Here is a 15,129-nt window from a genome sequence, read left to right as displayed (position 1 = left end):
AAGGTCCGTGGTTCGAATCCCATGACGGGATTCGGACTTGTTATGGCTACTACCTTGGTGCCAAACGTTGGGCGGAGCACATTCATGTTAAATTTTAACAAAATAAGTCTGAGTACCCTATTTCTCATGAACATTGCGCACAATGCAGATTTGCCAGAAAATCCACGATAACGTAAAGAACGGTTCACATCAATAAAGAAACCTATGGCAGAATATGTCCTTGATGAATAGCTACATAATTTATAAACCCAACTGACGGATCCCAATAAACGGGAAAAAATAACGATTTCTCTATAAAAGTGAACTACATGTATGTCAAATCAGAAAACCTCCTTTGACTTGGTATCTGTACTCAGCCCAATCTAGCACAGTAATGTGAAGATCTTAATTAACCTGTGCACAGAGGCAACCATTCCAATACCTCTGAATATGCCCTCATTATTTGAATGTCTGCACTGTTTCTAATATTTTCATTAGAATTCACAATGCTTGTTCTACTACGGAGATTTGAACGCTCATCAGTCCGTGTAGAGGTTTCATCAAGCCTTTGAGAAGATTAGGAAATGAACAAGAACTTTCATCAATGTAATAAAAAAAGGATCCTAAAATCATCATCTATCACCCCGTGGTATACGTTAGTAGGAAAACCTGTTCCCAGGACACCATATGTGTCCTGCAAAGTGTGACCTGGCTGATTTTGTGTCTTTGTACCCCGTCGGCTTAGGTCGTTGTTCATGCTATCAACCACCCGTTGGACCAGTGAAACTCCATTATTTACAGGGTGACGTGATATAGTGGAATATTGCTGCTTGTAGCATAACACAACAGTCACTCTCTTCACGCAGTTAAAGTGTTCATAACAGACAAATCCTACACCTTTACATGTATAAAACGTAACATTATCTAAAGAGTAAGCAAATGTTATGCATGGTCTCTGTGGTACGAGGCAACTTAAAACTTAAAACACTGGAGATTCGTACAAATGATCATCGTACTCCTCAGTTGACTGTGGAGTGATGTTACTCATGTGCTGCATTGGAATACGCTCAAACGTCGGGGCAGGATAAGCATCGAACTTTGGAGCAGGGGCTTGTTCAATAGTGCTTAGGTAGGCAGGGCACTGGTCTGTGGCCGCGCGGAAGACATTTGGGCGCGAACGTTGCTTTCGTCTGTCAAAACACGTGAATTAAAGACATTCAGTGGTATTGCATGGTAAACTAAAACATGTGTTGTACAAGAACATACGACGAGAAGATCACAAGGCATTACCTGGCAAGTACGGCTACTGCAACAATTATGGCGATGATGACAATCAGGACAACACCCCCTGCTGACGCTCCATTAACGCCAACTGAAATATTGGTGTTGTTTTGATAAATACATCTCAAGGGATCGATATCACCAACCTGCACAATTTGACTTGTAATGAGATACACATTACTCATTGGTAAGTATGTATTTTAATTTCGAATGAAAATATTTTTAAAAATTAGTGCTTATAGAAATCATAAGCTACCCCTGTCTATACAGTTCGTTTATATATTAACTGTTTTCTTTCTCATAGCTTCCAATATTTATAAATATTGTCGTTGCGACATTTTTACTCAATCATTGACTTCAGACCGCTCACAACCCGAATATCTATTTCCAACCAGAAAACATCTTTTTGTTGACGATTGATTACATTTAAAGGTTGCATAAATTCGGGTGATGTGAATAGATTTGGTCATATACAACAGGTGCTCTTACTTAGAAGAGATGTGTTGTTTGTCTCAGCCCCGGTTTCACCAACACCTGGAATATCAAGAGTAAAGGAGGACATTTATGCATCCTAAATTCTTATTGATGAGTGAGTGAGTAAGTTGGGGTCAACGCCACTTTGAACAGTAGTCCAGTTGTTTCATGGCGCTCCCATCCATGAAAGAACTTGTAAGAACTTCATTCGGTATTACCGTAAAGGGCAAGATCACACAAAAACTTAATTGCGGATTATAAACCTTTTAAACCTTGAAACAAGTAAACAAATAAACTGATTGAATAAATATCATTTATCACAGGAATTCGATTTCCTCTGACAAAGATGCATTTGGTGGCAACTGTTTGTTTGTTCATTGTTTTACGCTGCAGTTAGCAATGTTTCAAATAGCATTCACTCGTACGAAAAGAATCAGATCTTTGGACCAATTCTGACCTGGAATCATGCGAGGGTTAAAAAACAACAGGTACGAAGTTTCACTGACTTCACTTGTTTATTATTCGAGTTGTTTTGGTAACTTATTTTTTCAAGGGCATGACCTTCCGTATTACATTGACACGAGTTGCCAGTGTTTTTTAAAGGGCTATAAAGGCCTAATATTCCTTTCTTCGGTTGTCAAAGTCCAGATTGTTTAAAAAGCAAACTGCGGAAGCGGCGGCGGTCAAGTTCTAATCATTTAGCTGCATAATCTTTTCAGAAATCATTGCTTTCCACCCAGAGTAACTTGCAGACAAAGTACGGATTAACGGGATAATTTGTGATGCTTCAGAAATTATGGAATATTTTATTCTACAATTTTATTTGCAAAGTAAAAATGTGTTATCACTAAAGAAAACATGCAGAAGCATTCCGATCATGGGGATTCTTTTACATTTTACATTTATTCTTCTGGAACAAAACAGAAGCGTGTGGATTAACGGGTTCCATAGTCGTCTTCTATTTTACCTTAACTCATTAACACCAATGACTGTTTTGAGTGAACGTACTTTCGTCACATTTAGCGCCTCTCCATCCCTGTTGACAACCTTCCGGGCATTGACCAGTCACCTGATGACACACACTTCCTGTTTTGCAGTGGGAGCAAAGTGATAGACATCCTGCGCCGTGTGTGCCAGGAATACAAGCTAGAAATTTAAAAAAGGCATTTGTCAATAACATACACAACAAATACATTTTCAATAAGTTCTATCCTTTACTTTCTACAATTTGATTTGTTTCAAATGTTTATTCCCAAGTGTCAAAAGTGTTTATAAATGCATGTTACATTATGAAAATGTAGAAAATCGGTGAATCGAATTTGTAATGACATAGATCTATTTTTTTTCATTTTGAAGATTTTGACGAAAGTGTGAAACATTGATCGCCTAAATATCCATTTCTCTGACGTGTTTACGTTCATATAATTTTCATAGCTACGTATTTTGTCCCTTATGCCAAATGGAATCTGTTTCGGCGTACAATCTAGACTGGTTATTCTCTTGCACTGACAAGTTGTATTTACACAGACATCCGCTCCAGCCTTGTACATGCTTACGCGGGTCCGAGATCAGAAAAGGTCGTGATTGACCTAAGTATGAGGTCAAGATTACAGTTAAGGTCATTTGTAAAGTATATCTGCCATTTTCATTAAAATGATTATTTCTGCCCAAATTTCTCCAGATCAATCAAATATTAATTTCACTGACGTGTTTTACACAGAGACCCACTCCAGCCTTCTTGGCATCCAGCTGAGCAGAGCCCCGAGATCTTGTCACAAGGAACACCACCAGCACACTGACCGCATGGTTCACAAGAGGCGCCATACGTATTTGGGAGACATGCTGAATCGACAAAGTATGCATAATAAACAGTTTCCGGTGATCGATCATAATATGAATGTCGCAAAGACTTTCTAACATGTAGTTTGTGCACTGCACCTTTCCTGGGTATTCCTTAAATGAACACAATACAAACATATCATAAACTATAAATAGATATATGATATCATCAAGTAATTCATTGTGTGAGTGACTTTCCCAGAATGGGGTTCTGACTGGGAATTCTGGATTTAGTGACCTTGTTACTATGATATACTAGTAACTACTGGTTGCAGTTGCATGTTACTCACGACGGTCACATTTGTTTCCAGTCCATCCAGCCCGACATCCAGCAGGACAGGCTCCTGATGTCTTGTCACAGTCTTCGTCCCCAGCACACAGACCACAAGCGGTACATCCAGTTCCATATTTGTTCGCGGGACAACCTTTGGCAAAATGTTGGTAAGAGTTGAAAGTTGTACCCTAGAGAGTTACCTCCCGTACCACGTTTTCTTGTGAAATAGTTACAATTTCTGATCAGGAAAAGATACACTTAATAAATTAATGCCAATTAATACTTCTGACATAAAAGCATTGCCAGGTTGGATATTTCTTATCAATCATATACCACTTGTTTCAAAATGCATTTTCTTATTTACCTACAAATTGTATGTGTTCCGAAGCTTGAGTGTTTTCAGAAATAAAAACAAATGAAATGCCGACACAGGGATTGCTGTTAACATTCTCTGTGGAAACCAGACACATCAAATTATATGAGTTCCGAAGCTTGACGCTTTTTATGAATAAAGAAATTAAATCCGGACATGCATTGCTTAAAAAGAACTGTCTTGTCTGGAAATGACATTTATTTAAAAAATGAGAAAGAAAAATATATATGTCACAATCATAAAAAAAAACTTTCATTCTTTAACATTCTGTATGGAAACCAAACACACCGCACCTGTTTTACAATCAATTCCATGCCAACCACCTTCACATCCTTGTGGGCAGCTTCCACTGATAGGGTCACAGGCCACTCCAGCACAGTTCCCACACTCGGACTCACAGTTCTCTCCATGAGTGCCGGAAGTGCATGCTGATAAAATCAGGGATGCAATTAGGAAGGCAGTTGGATTACTGTTATCAAACATGCGCAACAGGGCGAAAGGCAATCAGACAAGGCCCACGCGTTTTGTTTCAGGTAGATATAGAGAATACATGTTCGTGGCATTAAGGAAACTTGAACCCACCTTTGTTTAAATTATGAGTCAGTCCAAGGATTATTTTGAACAAAAGTGACTTACCACAAAAAGGTGACCGTTCGTTAATATTTGACAATATAAACCAATTATCTGTGGTGCGTATGACTAAAGGTATGACTTACATTACAGTATGGGGGTCACATATTCCAATCAGTTGGACAATGAATTGCATTGCCCGCTTTTGGAACCCTTTGGTTGACATGGCCGTGCCAGAGACATGATGCAATCAGATAATTCAATGAGCACGATTGCCCGATTCTCATTTTAGTTCTAATGACATACACGAGGTATATCCACAGGGTCCTTGAGACTTTTATTTTCATTTCTTTAGCATTATGTCAACTTTCGTTACTACACAAACCTAACAATGTATACTGAATAACTTTGGCCGAAAAATCGATATACAGACGTATTGGATTATTCTCAATCATCATCATAGATAATTGAGAAGCCAAATTCCAATGTGGATGATTAACGTGATGAGCTTCTGTTTTTAAAGGTACTTGTAGAGACCTTTTCCGTTGTATCTTACCTTCTCTGCAGTAGCCTCCATGGTAACCATGGCTACATGTGGCCATGCATAGTCCAGTGGTCTTCTCACAGACGGATCCTCCTTTACAGTTCCCGCATGGTCTACAGTCTTCCCCATATCGACCCACAGGACACGCTACAACATTCGTAGTATCAGTAATTATTTTGCAAAAAGAACTTTAATTTTGTTTTAACCCCTCAGTCAGCAATATTCCAGCTTTATGCCAGTGTTACCCTTTAATTAGGGATGGACCATTTCATATTCTTAGGGGGAGGACTGGAGTTTTATCGAAAAAACATAAATTGTCCCTGAAAATTCTTGAAAAACATAATACTTATGCTTCACATCCTTAAAAAAATTGCAATGTGATTTTCCGAAAAAATGATTCAGGCTCATAGTTTTAAATACGCAAATATCTGGTTTTGCAGCTGAAGCTGAAAAGTATCTAATCTCGATACAAATCCCAAACAACACCTCACCTCGTACCAGGATTAGGTATTCATACGTAAGTTTGGGTTTTCTGCCCACAATAAGCTGAAAAAACGTGATATTAATAAATATGTTAAAAACGGCGGTGAAAGCAACTCATTCATTCTTTGAAGACAACAGAAGGATCTGTAGTGTTCAAAGTACATGTGTATATGACGTGTTTTCAACTCACGGCGTTTGTAAACAGAAATATAGTTAAAATAACATGCGCAGTGAAACAAAGACCATACATTTAATAACGTTTTACCAATTGATCATCTTTACAATTACAGTGAAACTTCATTTCCAGAACGAAATATCTAATAAATGTTACATTACTTCCTACTCACGATTCGATAATTTCCGAATTGGTGACTGGATGGAACGGGAACCGTCCGGTTTAGTAAGGTTTTTCTGTAGATTTGGGCTATTTTTGTTTGACACAAATATTACGAGTCAGAGACAACAAAATAAATCAATGTAATTGTCTATCTGTTCACATCAACCTTTCATAGGACTAATGAGATTCTCCTTCAATTCGAAACAACAGAACAGATCCCAATAAATACAAATACGATTGCACCAGCGTTCAGATATTACCGAAATAGTTCCTGTTTGAGAAAACACGGACGTCGATAACATTCGTGATAATTCCGGTTCCAAATTCCCCTCGGTTACCTCCAGTAGACGGCATGAAGATTATTCCGCTGAAAAAATGACCACAGTCTGTTAATGATGGAAGTCTTCATTGACGTTTCTCTGGTTTCATTTATTCATATATGAAAAGACTCACTTGGATATGTTTAAAGGACGCAGTGATGCAGCTGTAGTATTGTTGACCGCGGAATGAATTATTATAACATTCAGCAGAACCTGAGACATTTAAAAATATGAAAAAAATTACCTTCTGTTCCTGGCCGTGAAGTAGAGAACTCCCTCATGGTAGAAAATACTAAGGTACTGATATCCTGGCTGATACAGGAGACGTTTTCTCTGTGAACCATCTACCGACACTGATTCTACTCTGTATGTCTTGGCGTCGCACCAAAAGAGGATTCCTTCTTCAGGTGTACAGGATGACAGAAACAAAATAAATTGTAGGTAACTTAATAATGTAAATTTGGATTATTTTATCTTGTTAATTAATATGCATGGTAGCTGTCATTATTCGCTGGTATAGTTTTCTCGCGAAGACCTGGTGTCGTAATCGATTTTCAGTGATCCAGTCATCTAACTTTTACCCCTATTTTACGTTTTACGCCAATTGGAATCTGTGTCGGCGGATAATCTAGTTTGATTATTCTATAGCGCTGATGTTTTATTATACCCACGACCTAAAAGGTCGGGGTATATAGTTATACCAAGGTTCCGTCCGTCCGTCCGCCCGAAAACTTTGTCCGCGCGATTTCTCTTAAACTATTCAATGGATTCATCTCAAATTTAGTACATATAATCTGTGTCATATGGAGGAGTGCAGTCAAAAGAAAGAAATTGTTTTTATTAATTTTCCCTTTTTGTTATTTTGTCCACGCGATTTCTCTTAAACTATTCAGTGGATTCATCTCAAACATAGTACATATAATCTGTGTCATATGGACGGGTGTAAGCAAAAGAAAATAAATGTTTTCATTAATTTTCCATTTTTTTATGAATTTTTCAAACCCTAACGTCCGTCCGAAAACTGTGTCCGTGCGATTTTAGCAAGATAACATAGAATGGGATTCACACATGAAATGTTTTGGAGAATCGAAACCCGGTGGTTGCGTGACAAACATGTAAACACTTTAACCGTGCTACCTCTCCCACCCTCCTCCAAAGTCATGAGACGACTCCGAAGTTTTAAGGATTTTAAAGCTTTAGAATAATAATGGCGATGACTCTGTGCATTAACGTAACCCATGATTGGTCGAATAATCTCACTCTTTTTGTCAATTGTCAGCCCGTCCGGCCATCCAAGACCTGTAGTGACGATCTTCCTGATGTTTGCACCGTCATAATCAGCTGATGCTATGTAGGGTGTGGCTCCCCGGTCCGTCCAGTACATCTTCCTGAAAACAATGTAAGCTGTGAAACCTTCGAATAATTGTGTTTTCACAGTAGTTCATAAAAGATTACATACCCTATTACGAGCTATGTTGGTCCAAATAATTGTGGACCGCCTACGTGGTCTTGTGGTAGAGCGTCCGCCCGGAGAGCGGTAGGTCCGGGGTTCGATCCCCGCCCGCGTCATACAAAAAGACGTTAAAAGATTGTACTTGTTGTTACCCTGTCTGGCGCTCGGCATTAAGGGGCTAAAACAAGGACTGGTCGGCTCGGAGTCAGTATACTGTGTCTGAATGGGGTATTCATGTTAAACTGCGGCATGGTATCTCAGTGAGCTAGCACTATAAATCTGCATCAGTCCAGACTAGTAAAAAGCAGCCACACACATACACGTGCATGCACGTCGCTATATAAGTGCAATAATCTTGGACGCGACGTTAAACCCAATTTCGCCTCGCCAAATAATTGTGGATTATTGAGTTATTTAAAATCTTTGTTCTTGCACGCTATATGCCTGTAAGAATGCAAACATTCAAATGGTTAACGTCAAAATTGCACACCTGTTTTCCTTGTGCAGAACAATGGCTCTGGGTTGGTCAAGCCCATTGTTTATGACATTCACACAATTGGTCTCATTTATGTTGAGGGCAGCAATGACCTTATTTCCCCGGTCTGTGTAAAATATCTTCCTGGCGATAGAATCAACAGCTATTCCATATAAATCAGCACCTGTAACAGGATGTAAATGCAAGTCATTGTCCCATGAAGACACCATGTCAATATGTAAAAAGTGAGAAAGATATAGAGCATATTGATTGTGATGTTGTCTATTGTGTAATCACAAAGCATACAAAACTTGGATATTTCATGTGTCCAGTGGCTAGTATTGGCAGCCAACGTAAATGCTAAAACAATAGGTAGATTTTGATACCCTGTGACTATAAGTTACTTAAGTTGGTATTCCTGAATATTTCGTATCGTATCCGTACTAGTCCCTTAAATTAAACACTAAGTAAATTGTAGAACAAAAAGTTGTAGAACAAAATATGTTAGAAAAGTTTTTGGTTTTTTTTCTAATTTATTAAATACCTATGGCATTACAAAAGTACCCAATTTCCATTCTGTGAAATCAATATGATACTTTCATTTCCTGAAAAGTCTTGTAAAAAATGAACTTCTTAATTTATTGTTATGTAGTTATGTATGGATAAAGTCAGTTTTATAGGAATAAACATTTAAAGCGTTCATTTGTACTTTGTACTACACGCATAAATTACATTAATGTGACATACTTGCATTGAAGGACATGATGAGTTCCTCGGTGTCCTCTTTCATGTCTTTTGCTTTGATCTTCTCAGGAGCAGCATTTGTCCAATACAGTTTCTGCTCAATGGGGTCATAGTCAATAGATACAGGAACTGTCCCTTTAAGTACATGTACTGATACACCTGCTGGATTCATAGAAATCTTGAAAATTCCATTTCCTCCACTGAACAGTATAGTTAATGTTGGCTTGTCGACTGTAACAAAACATTGAATAATTTTCTTATACAAAAAAGGGTTGATGATATTATCACCGAATTCATCCTATGGCAATTTCATATTTGAAAGTAATATTATACCGTTTACATATCCATATTTGTTATCACCGGTAGAATTGGTCACCCAGCACCCAGCACCCAGCACCCAGCATATTAACTCCATTAATGACCATTTGTCATTATCTTGCCGTATCAGTGCGGAACTAACGTAAATAGACACTTACAAAAAGGGAGATAATTGGTAGGGAGGTAACTCTTGTAAGACAAAAGTTCCATCAAAGTGTTATGTTCACTGCAGTGAAATATCAAGTGTTATGTTCACTGCAATGAAAATATCAGTTTTCTAAACTTCAGAAAACTAAATCTTTCACACTGAAGTATTTAATAAATCAATTAAAAAAAGTGTTCAATCATGTTCAACTGAAGAGCATACGTGAGGTAAGGTTGGTTATAAGATACGTGTTTTTCTTGCAATTATGAGCCTTCCGTTTTCGTCGCTCGATCGTGCATGTGCATACTCTTAAAAAAGAAACGCAAAGCCAGAGGTAGTGTGTGAGGTAGGAAAATACATTTATACAACGAACCGTACAAGGTATTGAGAACAAAATGTTGTGGAGAGAACACTTGGTGATTGCTTAGTCATCGATACATAGGAAAAGTCCAAGGTGAAGGTCAGCTACCATCAATAAAGCGTATATCCTCCGTTGGAATCGATAGCGGCCTGACATCTCCTGCCCATGGAAGAGACGAGTATGCGAATCGCTTCCTGGGGACTGGTAGCCCTCTCGCCCTGCAACGCAAAAGTCAACAGCTGCAACGTCTATCCAATTCCTCCCACAGGTGCTCTATCGGGTTCAAATCCGTGGATCTGCAGGGCCAGGGGAGAACATCAACGTTGTTGTGGTGTAGACAGGCTCTTGTGATCCGAGCAGTATGTGGTCGAGCGTTGTCCTGCTGGAATACACCGTTGCCGTTGGCTGCAATTGGGAGGACGTATGGGAGGAGAATTTCGTTGATGTATCGTTGAGCCATAAGATTGCCCTGGATATAGACCAAACCTGTGCTGCCATGAAGAGATATAATCGACCACATCATGACGTTACCCCCACAAAACCTGTCCACTTCCTGTACGTAGTTTCCTACATAACGTTCTCCCCCACGTCTGTAGACCCGTGCTCTTCAATCCCCTCGGCGGGGGAGAGATCTTGATTTGTAACTGAACCAGACATCTTTCCGTCGCAGTTGAGGCCATACCCTGTGTTGATGACACCAATGCAGTCGTTGCTGACGATGTTGTCGACTCTATATGACGCGTTTAACAGGACGTCTTGCTCGTAGACCTGCTGCTTAAACGGTTTCGTACGGTCTGGTCGGAGATTCTGCTCAGTCCGGGTATTTGGGATGCGGTTGAGATGGCTGTGGTCGTCCTTTCACGTATGGGGCGCAGTCGGATGTAGCGATCTTGGGCGGGGGTGGTTACTCTTGGTCGTCCCGACCTTGACCGATCACGTGTTGACCCATGCTGTTGAATCCGATCCCATAGCCTTGTGATGGTGCTGGGCGCTACATTGAAAACGCTGGCTACAGCTGATCGGATTCCCCTGCCTGCAAGCGGCCTTTATCGTTGTTTCTTTGCACTTCTGTTAATCTTGGCATGTTGTTGAACTGTCACTGTTCGATTGACGCAGATGCCAGGAAATAAAAAACCTGCAGTTTAATACCGTTCATAGTGCTGCTGTACGTGCAGTGCGTGCAGCTCCATGGACCTTTTGTTAATGCACTGGGTGCGTTTTTCCTAATCGTACGTGTTTCCCGACTAATGGTTTGCATGTCCTTATTGTGATCATTTTGATCCTGGAATATTGTCACTGACACTATAACACATTAAACCTCTTCATGTTGCACCTCTTGGTTCGGTAATTTTGCTTTTATGGCCAAATATATCTGTATTGCGTTTCTTTTTTTGAAGAGTATATGAAACAAAACGAAAAGGGAGTTCTAAAATGTACATTTACAGGAAAAGAAATTGTTCTATGAAATGGCAGATGGTATAAAGTCAAAATCATTTTATTTACGTTTAATAGCCAAACATTTTTATTTGCACTGAATGCTGTCCACCATTTCCGCTTGCCTTTGTGTTTTCCATCTTTTATACAGATTTTCAAAGGGATAATTTCAACTTTCAAATACATTGATTTCACCTTGGATGCAATTATTATGAAAAAAAAGCGAAAACATTGCAGGAAAGACTAATATTCCTCCAATCTAGCTCTACACTTGCAAAGAAATGTGAAAACTAACGTTCCTGATAAACCTGCGACGGGTTTCCTCAAATCAGGAATGAAGCCTGGCTCTTTCAGGATATTGCACACATTTTCACTTGTGAAGTAACCTCTCCTAAAATCCTTCGATTTTCCTTTGGTGCCTTTCAAGTCGCCATTCTCAGATTGTTAGTTCGATGGGCGTTCAATAAGTTTTGCAACTTGGGCATTTGTGTTTACACAAACAATGTCAACTTCTGGCAGGTGTGACACCAGTCATAACATCAGGTTGACACGTGTCATAACAAGTTCCAGACACAAAATTAAGTTATATGTGATGGGTGGTCACAATCATGGATTCTCTCAAACATGAACAACGCGCTGTAATAAAGTTCCTTACCAAGGAGGGATGCAAAGCAAAAGAAATCCATGATCGCATGTGTAAAGTGATTGGTAAGGATGCTCCTGACTATTCCACAGTTTGCCTCTACAGTTTAAAAGGGGTAGGGAGTCCACAGACGATGACCCAAGGTCAGGCAGGCCTTCAGATGCCACCCAACCGGAAACCATTGCTGCTGTAGAAAGAAACATTTTGTCTGACCGATGAGTGAAAGTATCTGAACTTTCTAGGGAATTCCAAATATCAGTTGGAACTGTTGGAACCATTGAGCATCTTTGTATGTCCAAGGTATCTGCAAGATGGGTACCTAGAAACCTCAGAGCTCAAGATCGCCATCAGAGTACTGAAAATTGTCGAGACCTCCTGGATCTCTATACTGCTGATGAAGCCGGATTTCTTTCTCGTCAATTGACAGGTGATGAAACATAGGATTCACCACTGAGACCCAGAAACTAAATTGTAAACTTGCAATGGAAGCACCCCAATACTCCGCCTCCGGGGAAGTTTCGAACTCAACCATCGGCTGGCAAGGTTATGGCCACCGTATTTTGGGATGCAAGAGGCATATTACAGATTGATTAAATGCCACCAAAAACTACAATCAATGGACAGTATCATGATAATGTAATGAAAGAATAGCGAAAAATCTATTCGCCAGAAATGCCGTGGATTGTTAACACGTGGCATTCTACTGTGGCATGACAAGGCTCCGGTTCACAAGTCGAGATTTGCACAGGCCGCCATATGTGAATGTTGATTCGAAGAGTTAAATCACCCACCCTACAGCCCAGACTTAGCCTCCAGTGACTATTTCCTGTTCCGGCAAATGGAATCTACTCTACGTGGAAGATGCTTCCAGGATGACGAGGACATAAAGCCTGCCACAGAGGCGTGGCTAGAGGGCCAATCTGCGGATTTCTATAAAAGTGGTATTTAAACCTTGAAAGACAAATGGAATAAGTGTATTGAGGTGAATGGAGATTACATTGAAAAATTAAAGTGCAAAAGATATTCTGAGACTTGGTCTTATATCGAAGTTGCAAAACGTATTGAACGTCCCTCGTACCTCTTTGCCGCGTGTATTAGAAAGGAGAAACCTCGCGTTGGACAGACTGGTGATGGCAGCACTGCAAGCTCTCCTCAGCCATATGTATACTGATACTAACGTCTAGCGATGGACCATGGCATATGCTAAGTTATGTTGGGTTATGTTGGGTAAATAATCAGACATTTTTGGCGTTTGAATTCGCCAAGTCGAGAAAACAGAAATCCATGTCAAAGGATTCGCTAACTGGTGAATGAACGAAAATCGTTTAACGCCATTTTCGATCTATACGACGGCGGTGACTGAAATCACGGGCGAAAATCGTTGCCTCCGATACGAATTGATCAAAATAACAAAGCCTGATCACGATCTAAGTTGGTCACTTTTTACAGCGAGCATGGGGTACACGGGATCTCTACTGACCCAGAATGTCCACCGTGTAAGTTGTGTAATTACAAAGAAACATTCAGTATTTATCGCCTGATGTATAGTTTAATATGAGTAGCGTGCAGTTGATATATAACTTACTTTTCGCGTACACCGGAGTAAGAAGACAGATATATCCACACAAAAGAGGGTATCTTCCAACCATTTTGCCAGGCAGTTCGTAGCTGTGTTTTGGGGGATGTACATCCTTGTTCAGACAGAAGGCTATGCGGAAACAGATCGACCGCCTTTACCCTAGGTGATCACGTGGACTTTGATTCAATCAGTTTCTAAATACGTCATTATTTATATCGCACAGACCTCCATCACCGGAGATGGTTTCTGTTTCAGCATACATCTTCCCCGTGAAGAAAGGAAATCAAAAGAGTGGAATCTGTAGGCTGTGTAGATATTCATGGTGTTGACTCTCTGGACTCAAAGCCTGAAATAAATAATTTAATAATACTGTAAGAATATTTCTACTTCTATAAAGAAACTATAAACAATGCATATTCACCTTCTCAAAATATTGCTTATTCAGAAAACAATATTCTTCTGAAATAGAGACATCTTAGGAAAATTGATCAGAGTGAATAACATTACAGGCTACTTCAGAACAATCTTGAAGGTATCAATTCCTGATCATCTGATAGGTCTAAAACACAAACAGAATATTCTTTGTAAACACAACAGATGCATCTATTTAATGACAGGGTGTACTACAGTTCTTTATATCAATGTCACACAGAAATTCACTCTTGTTTAAATGAAACAGGTTTTGATATTTGTATTATGTATTTAATCATGAAATATTTTGTTTAGTCTGGCCATGCTGAAAGCATACTTTCGCTAGAGTGAAATAAATAAGATTATTAAAATCAAGTTAAATATCACGTTTCGTCACACCTACAGTCAGTCTGTCTCATTGACACTAGGGTTTTCTGAGTAAGTTCATGGAGATAACAAAAACATATGATATGAATAAGACTTGTATTTTTTTGTCAGATGAAATGTTTATGTCATCTTGTGGTTTACTAAAGTACATATTTATACTTGTGGCTGTGCGACTCATGAAAATATTAATTTTGTCAGATCACAAGATGAGATAAATTCATGCTATCATAGTTATTTGACAAGGAAAACAAATTTTCTCCATGTATTTATACTCTTTAATTCTCGTCTTGATTAATTATCAACATTACCAAAATGATCACACCACTTGACTTGATTTAAAATAACTAAAGTTCTAAAGATTGTTAACAATAGCAAAATATTTCATCATAACAATATAATTATTGCACACTTACACAGTAAACACAACTATCCTCTAATAATATGATTAATAATCAGTAATACATTGTATGTCATTTGCTTGCACAAAAGAAATAATTTTGTTTTAAGAGTTTCAAACATGTTTGTGTACATAAAACCAGATGGATTTCATAATTAAACAAAGGGAATATATGAGTTATGATTGCAATACCGATGGGAATTACACAACATCCATAAAAAAATCATTCTGTTTTTAGTAATCTCTATCTCAATTTATGAATTTGAAATATTTGAATACAGACTGTTAAAGAGCTATCTGTTTCTGTA

General features: G+C 38.9%; 1 protein-coding gene across 1 annotated transcript; it reads right to left on the bottom strand.

Annotated features, from left to right (window-relative positions):
- Nucleotides 1-958: 958 nt before the first annotated feature.
- LOC139456946 (pro-epidermal growth factor-like) lies at nucleotides 959-13,696 on the bottom strand. The gene is made up of 14 exons (XM_071238416.1): nucleotides 13,633-13,696; nucleotides 9,150-9,377; nucleotides 8,418-8,586; nucleotides 7,735-7,862; nucleotides 6,719-6,875; nucleotides 6,415-6,521; nucleotides 5,347-5,481; nucleotides 4,514-4,648; nucleotides 3,864-3,998; nucleotides 3,442-3,576; nucleotides 2,743-2,880; nucleotides 1,750-1,794; nucleotides 1,270-1,351; nucleotides 959-1,169 (listed from the first exon to the last, which is right to left on the bottom strand). The coding sequence occupies exons 1-14, from the start codon at nucleotides 13,694-13,696 to the stop codon at nucleotides 959-961; spliced, it is 1,869 nt and encodes a 622-aa protein (XP_071094517.1).
- Between the last annotated feature and the right edge of the window lie 1,433 nt (nucleotides 13,697-15,129).

The sequence above is a fragment of the Haliotis cracherodii genome, unplaced genomic scaffold (assembly GCF_022045235.1).
Source record: "Haliotis cracherodii isolate W230 unplaced genomic scaffold, xgHalCrac1.p SCAF_1, whole genome shotgun sequence".
Lineage (NCBI taxonomy): Eukaryota > Metazoa > Mollusca > Gastropoda > Lepetellida > Haliotidae > Haliotis > Haliotis cracherodii.
Note: the sequence above shows the minus strand (reverse complement) of the source record. Positions and strands in the feature narration are given on the sequence as shown.

Bases quoted from the DNA above. Each gene is read 5' to 3' on its own strand.
- LOC139456946 (XM_071238416.1), bottom strand. From the start codon at position 13,696: ATGGTTGGAAGATACCCTCTTTTGTGTGGATATATCTGTCTTCTTACT. The intron at 3,999-4,513 runs GTGCGGTGTGTT...ATTTTGCCAAAG, and splicing joins TGGAATTGATTGTAAAACAG to GTTGTCCCGCGAACAAATAT. The intron at 1,795-2,742 runs GTACGTTCACTC...TTGATATTCCAG, and splicing joins AGGCGCTAAATGTGACGAAA to GTGTTGGTGAAACCGGGGCT.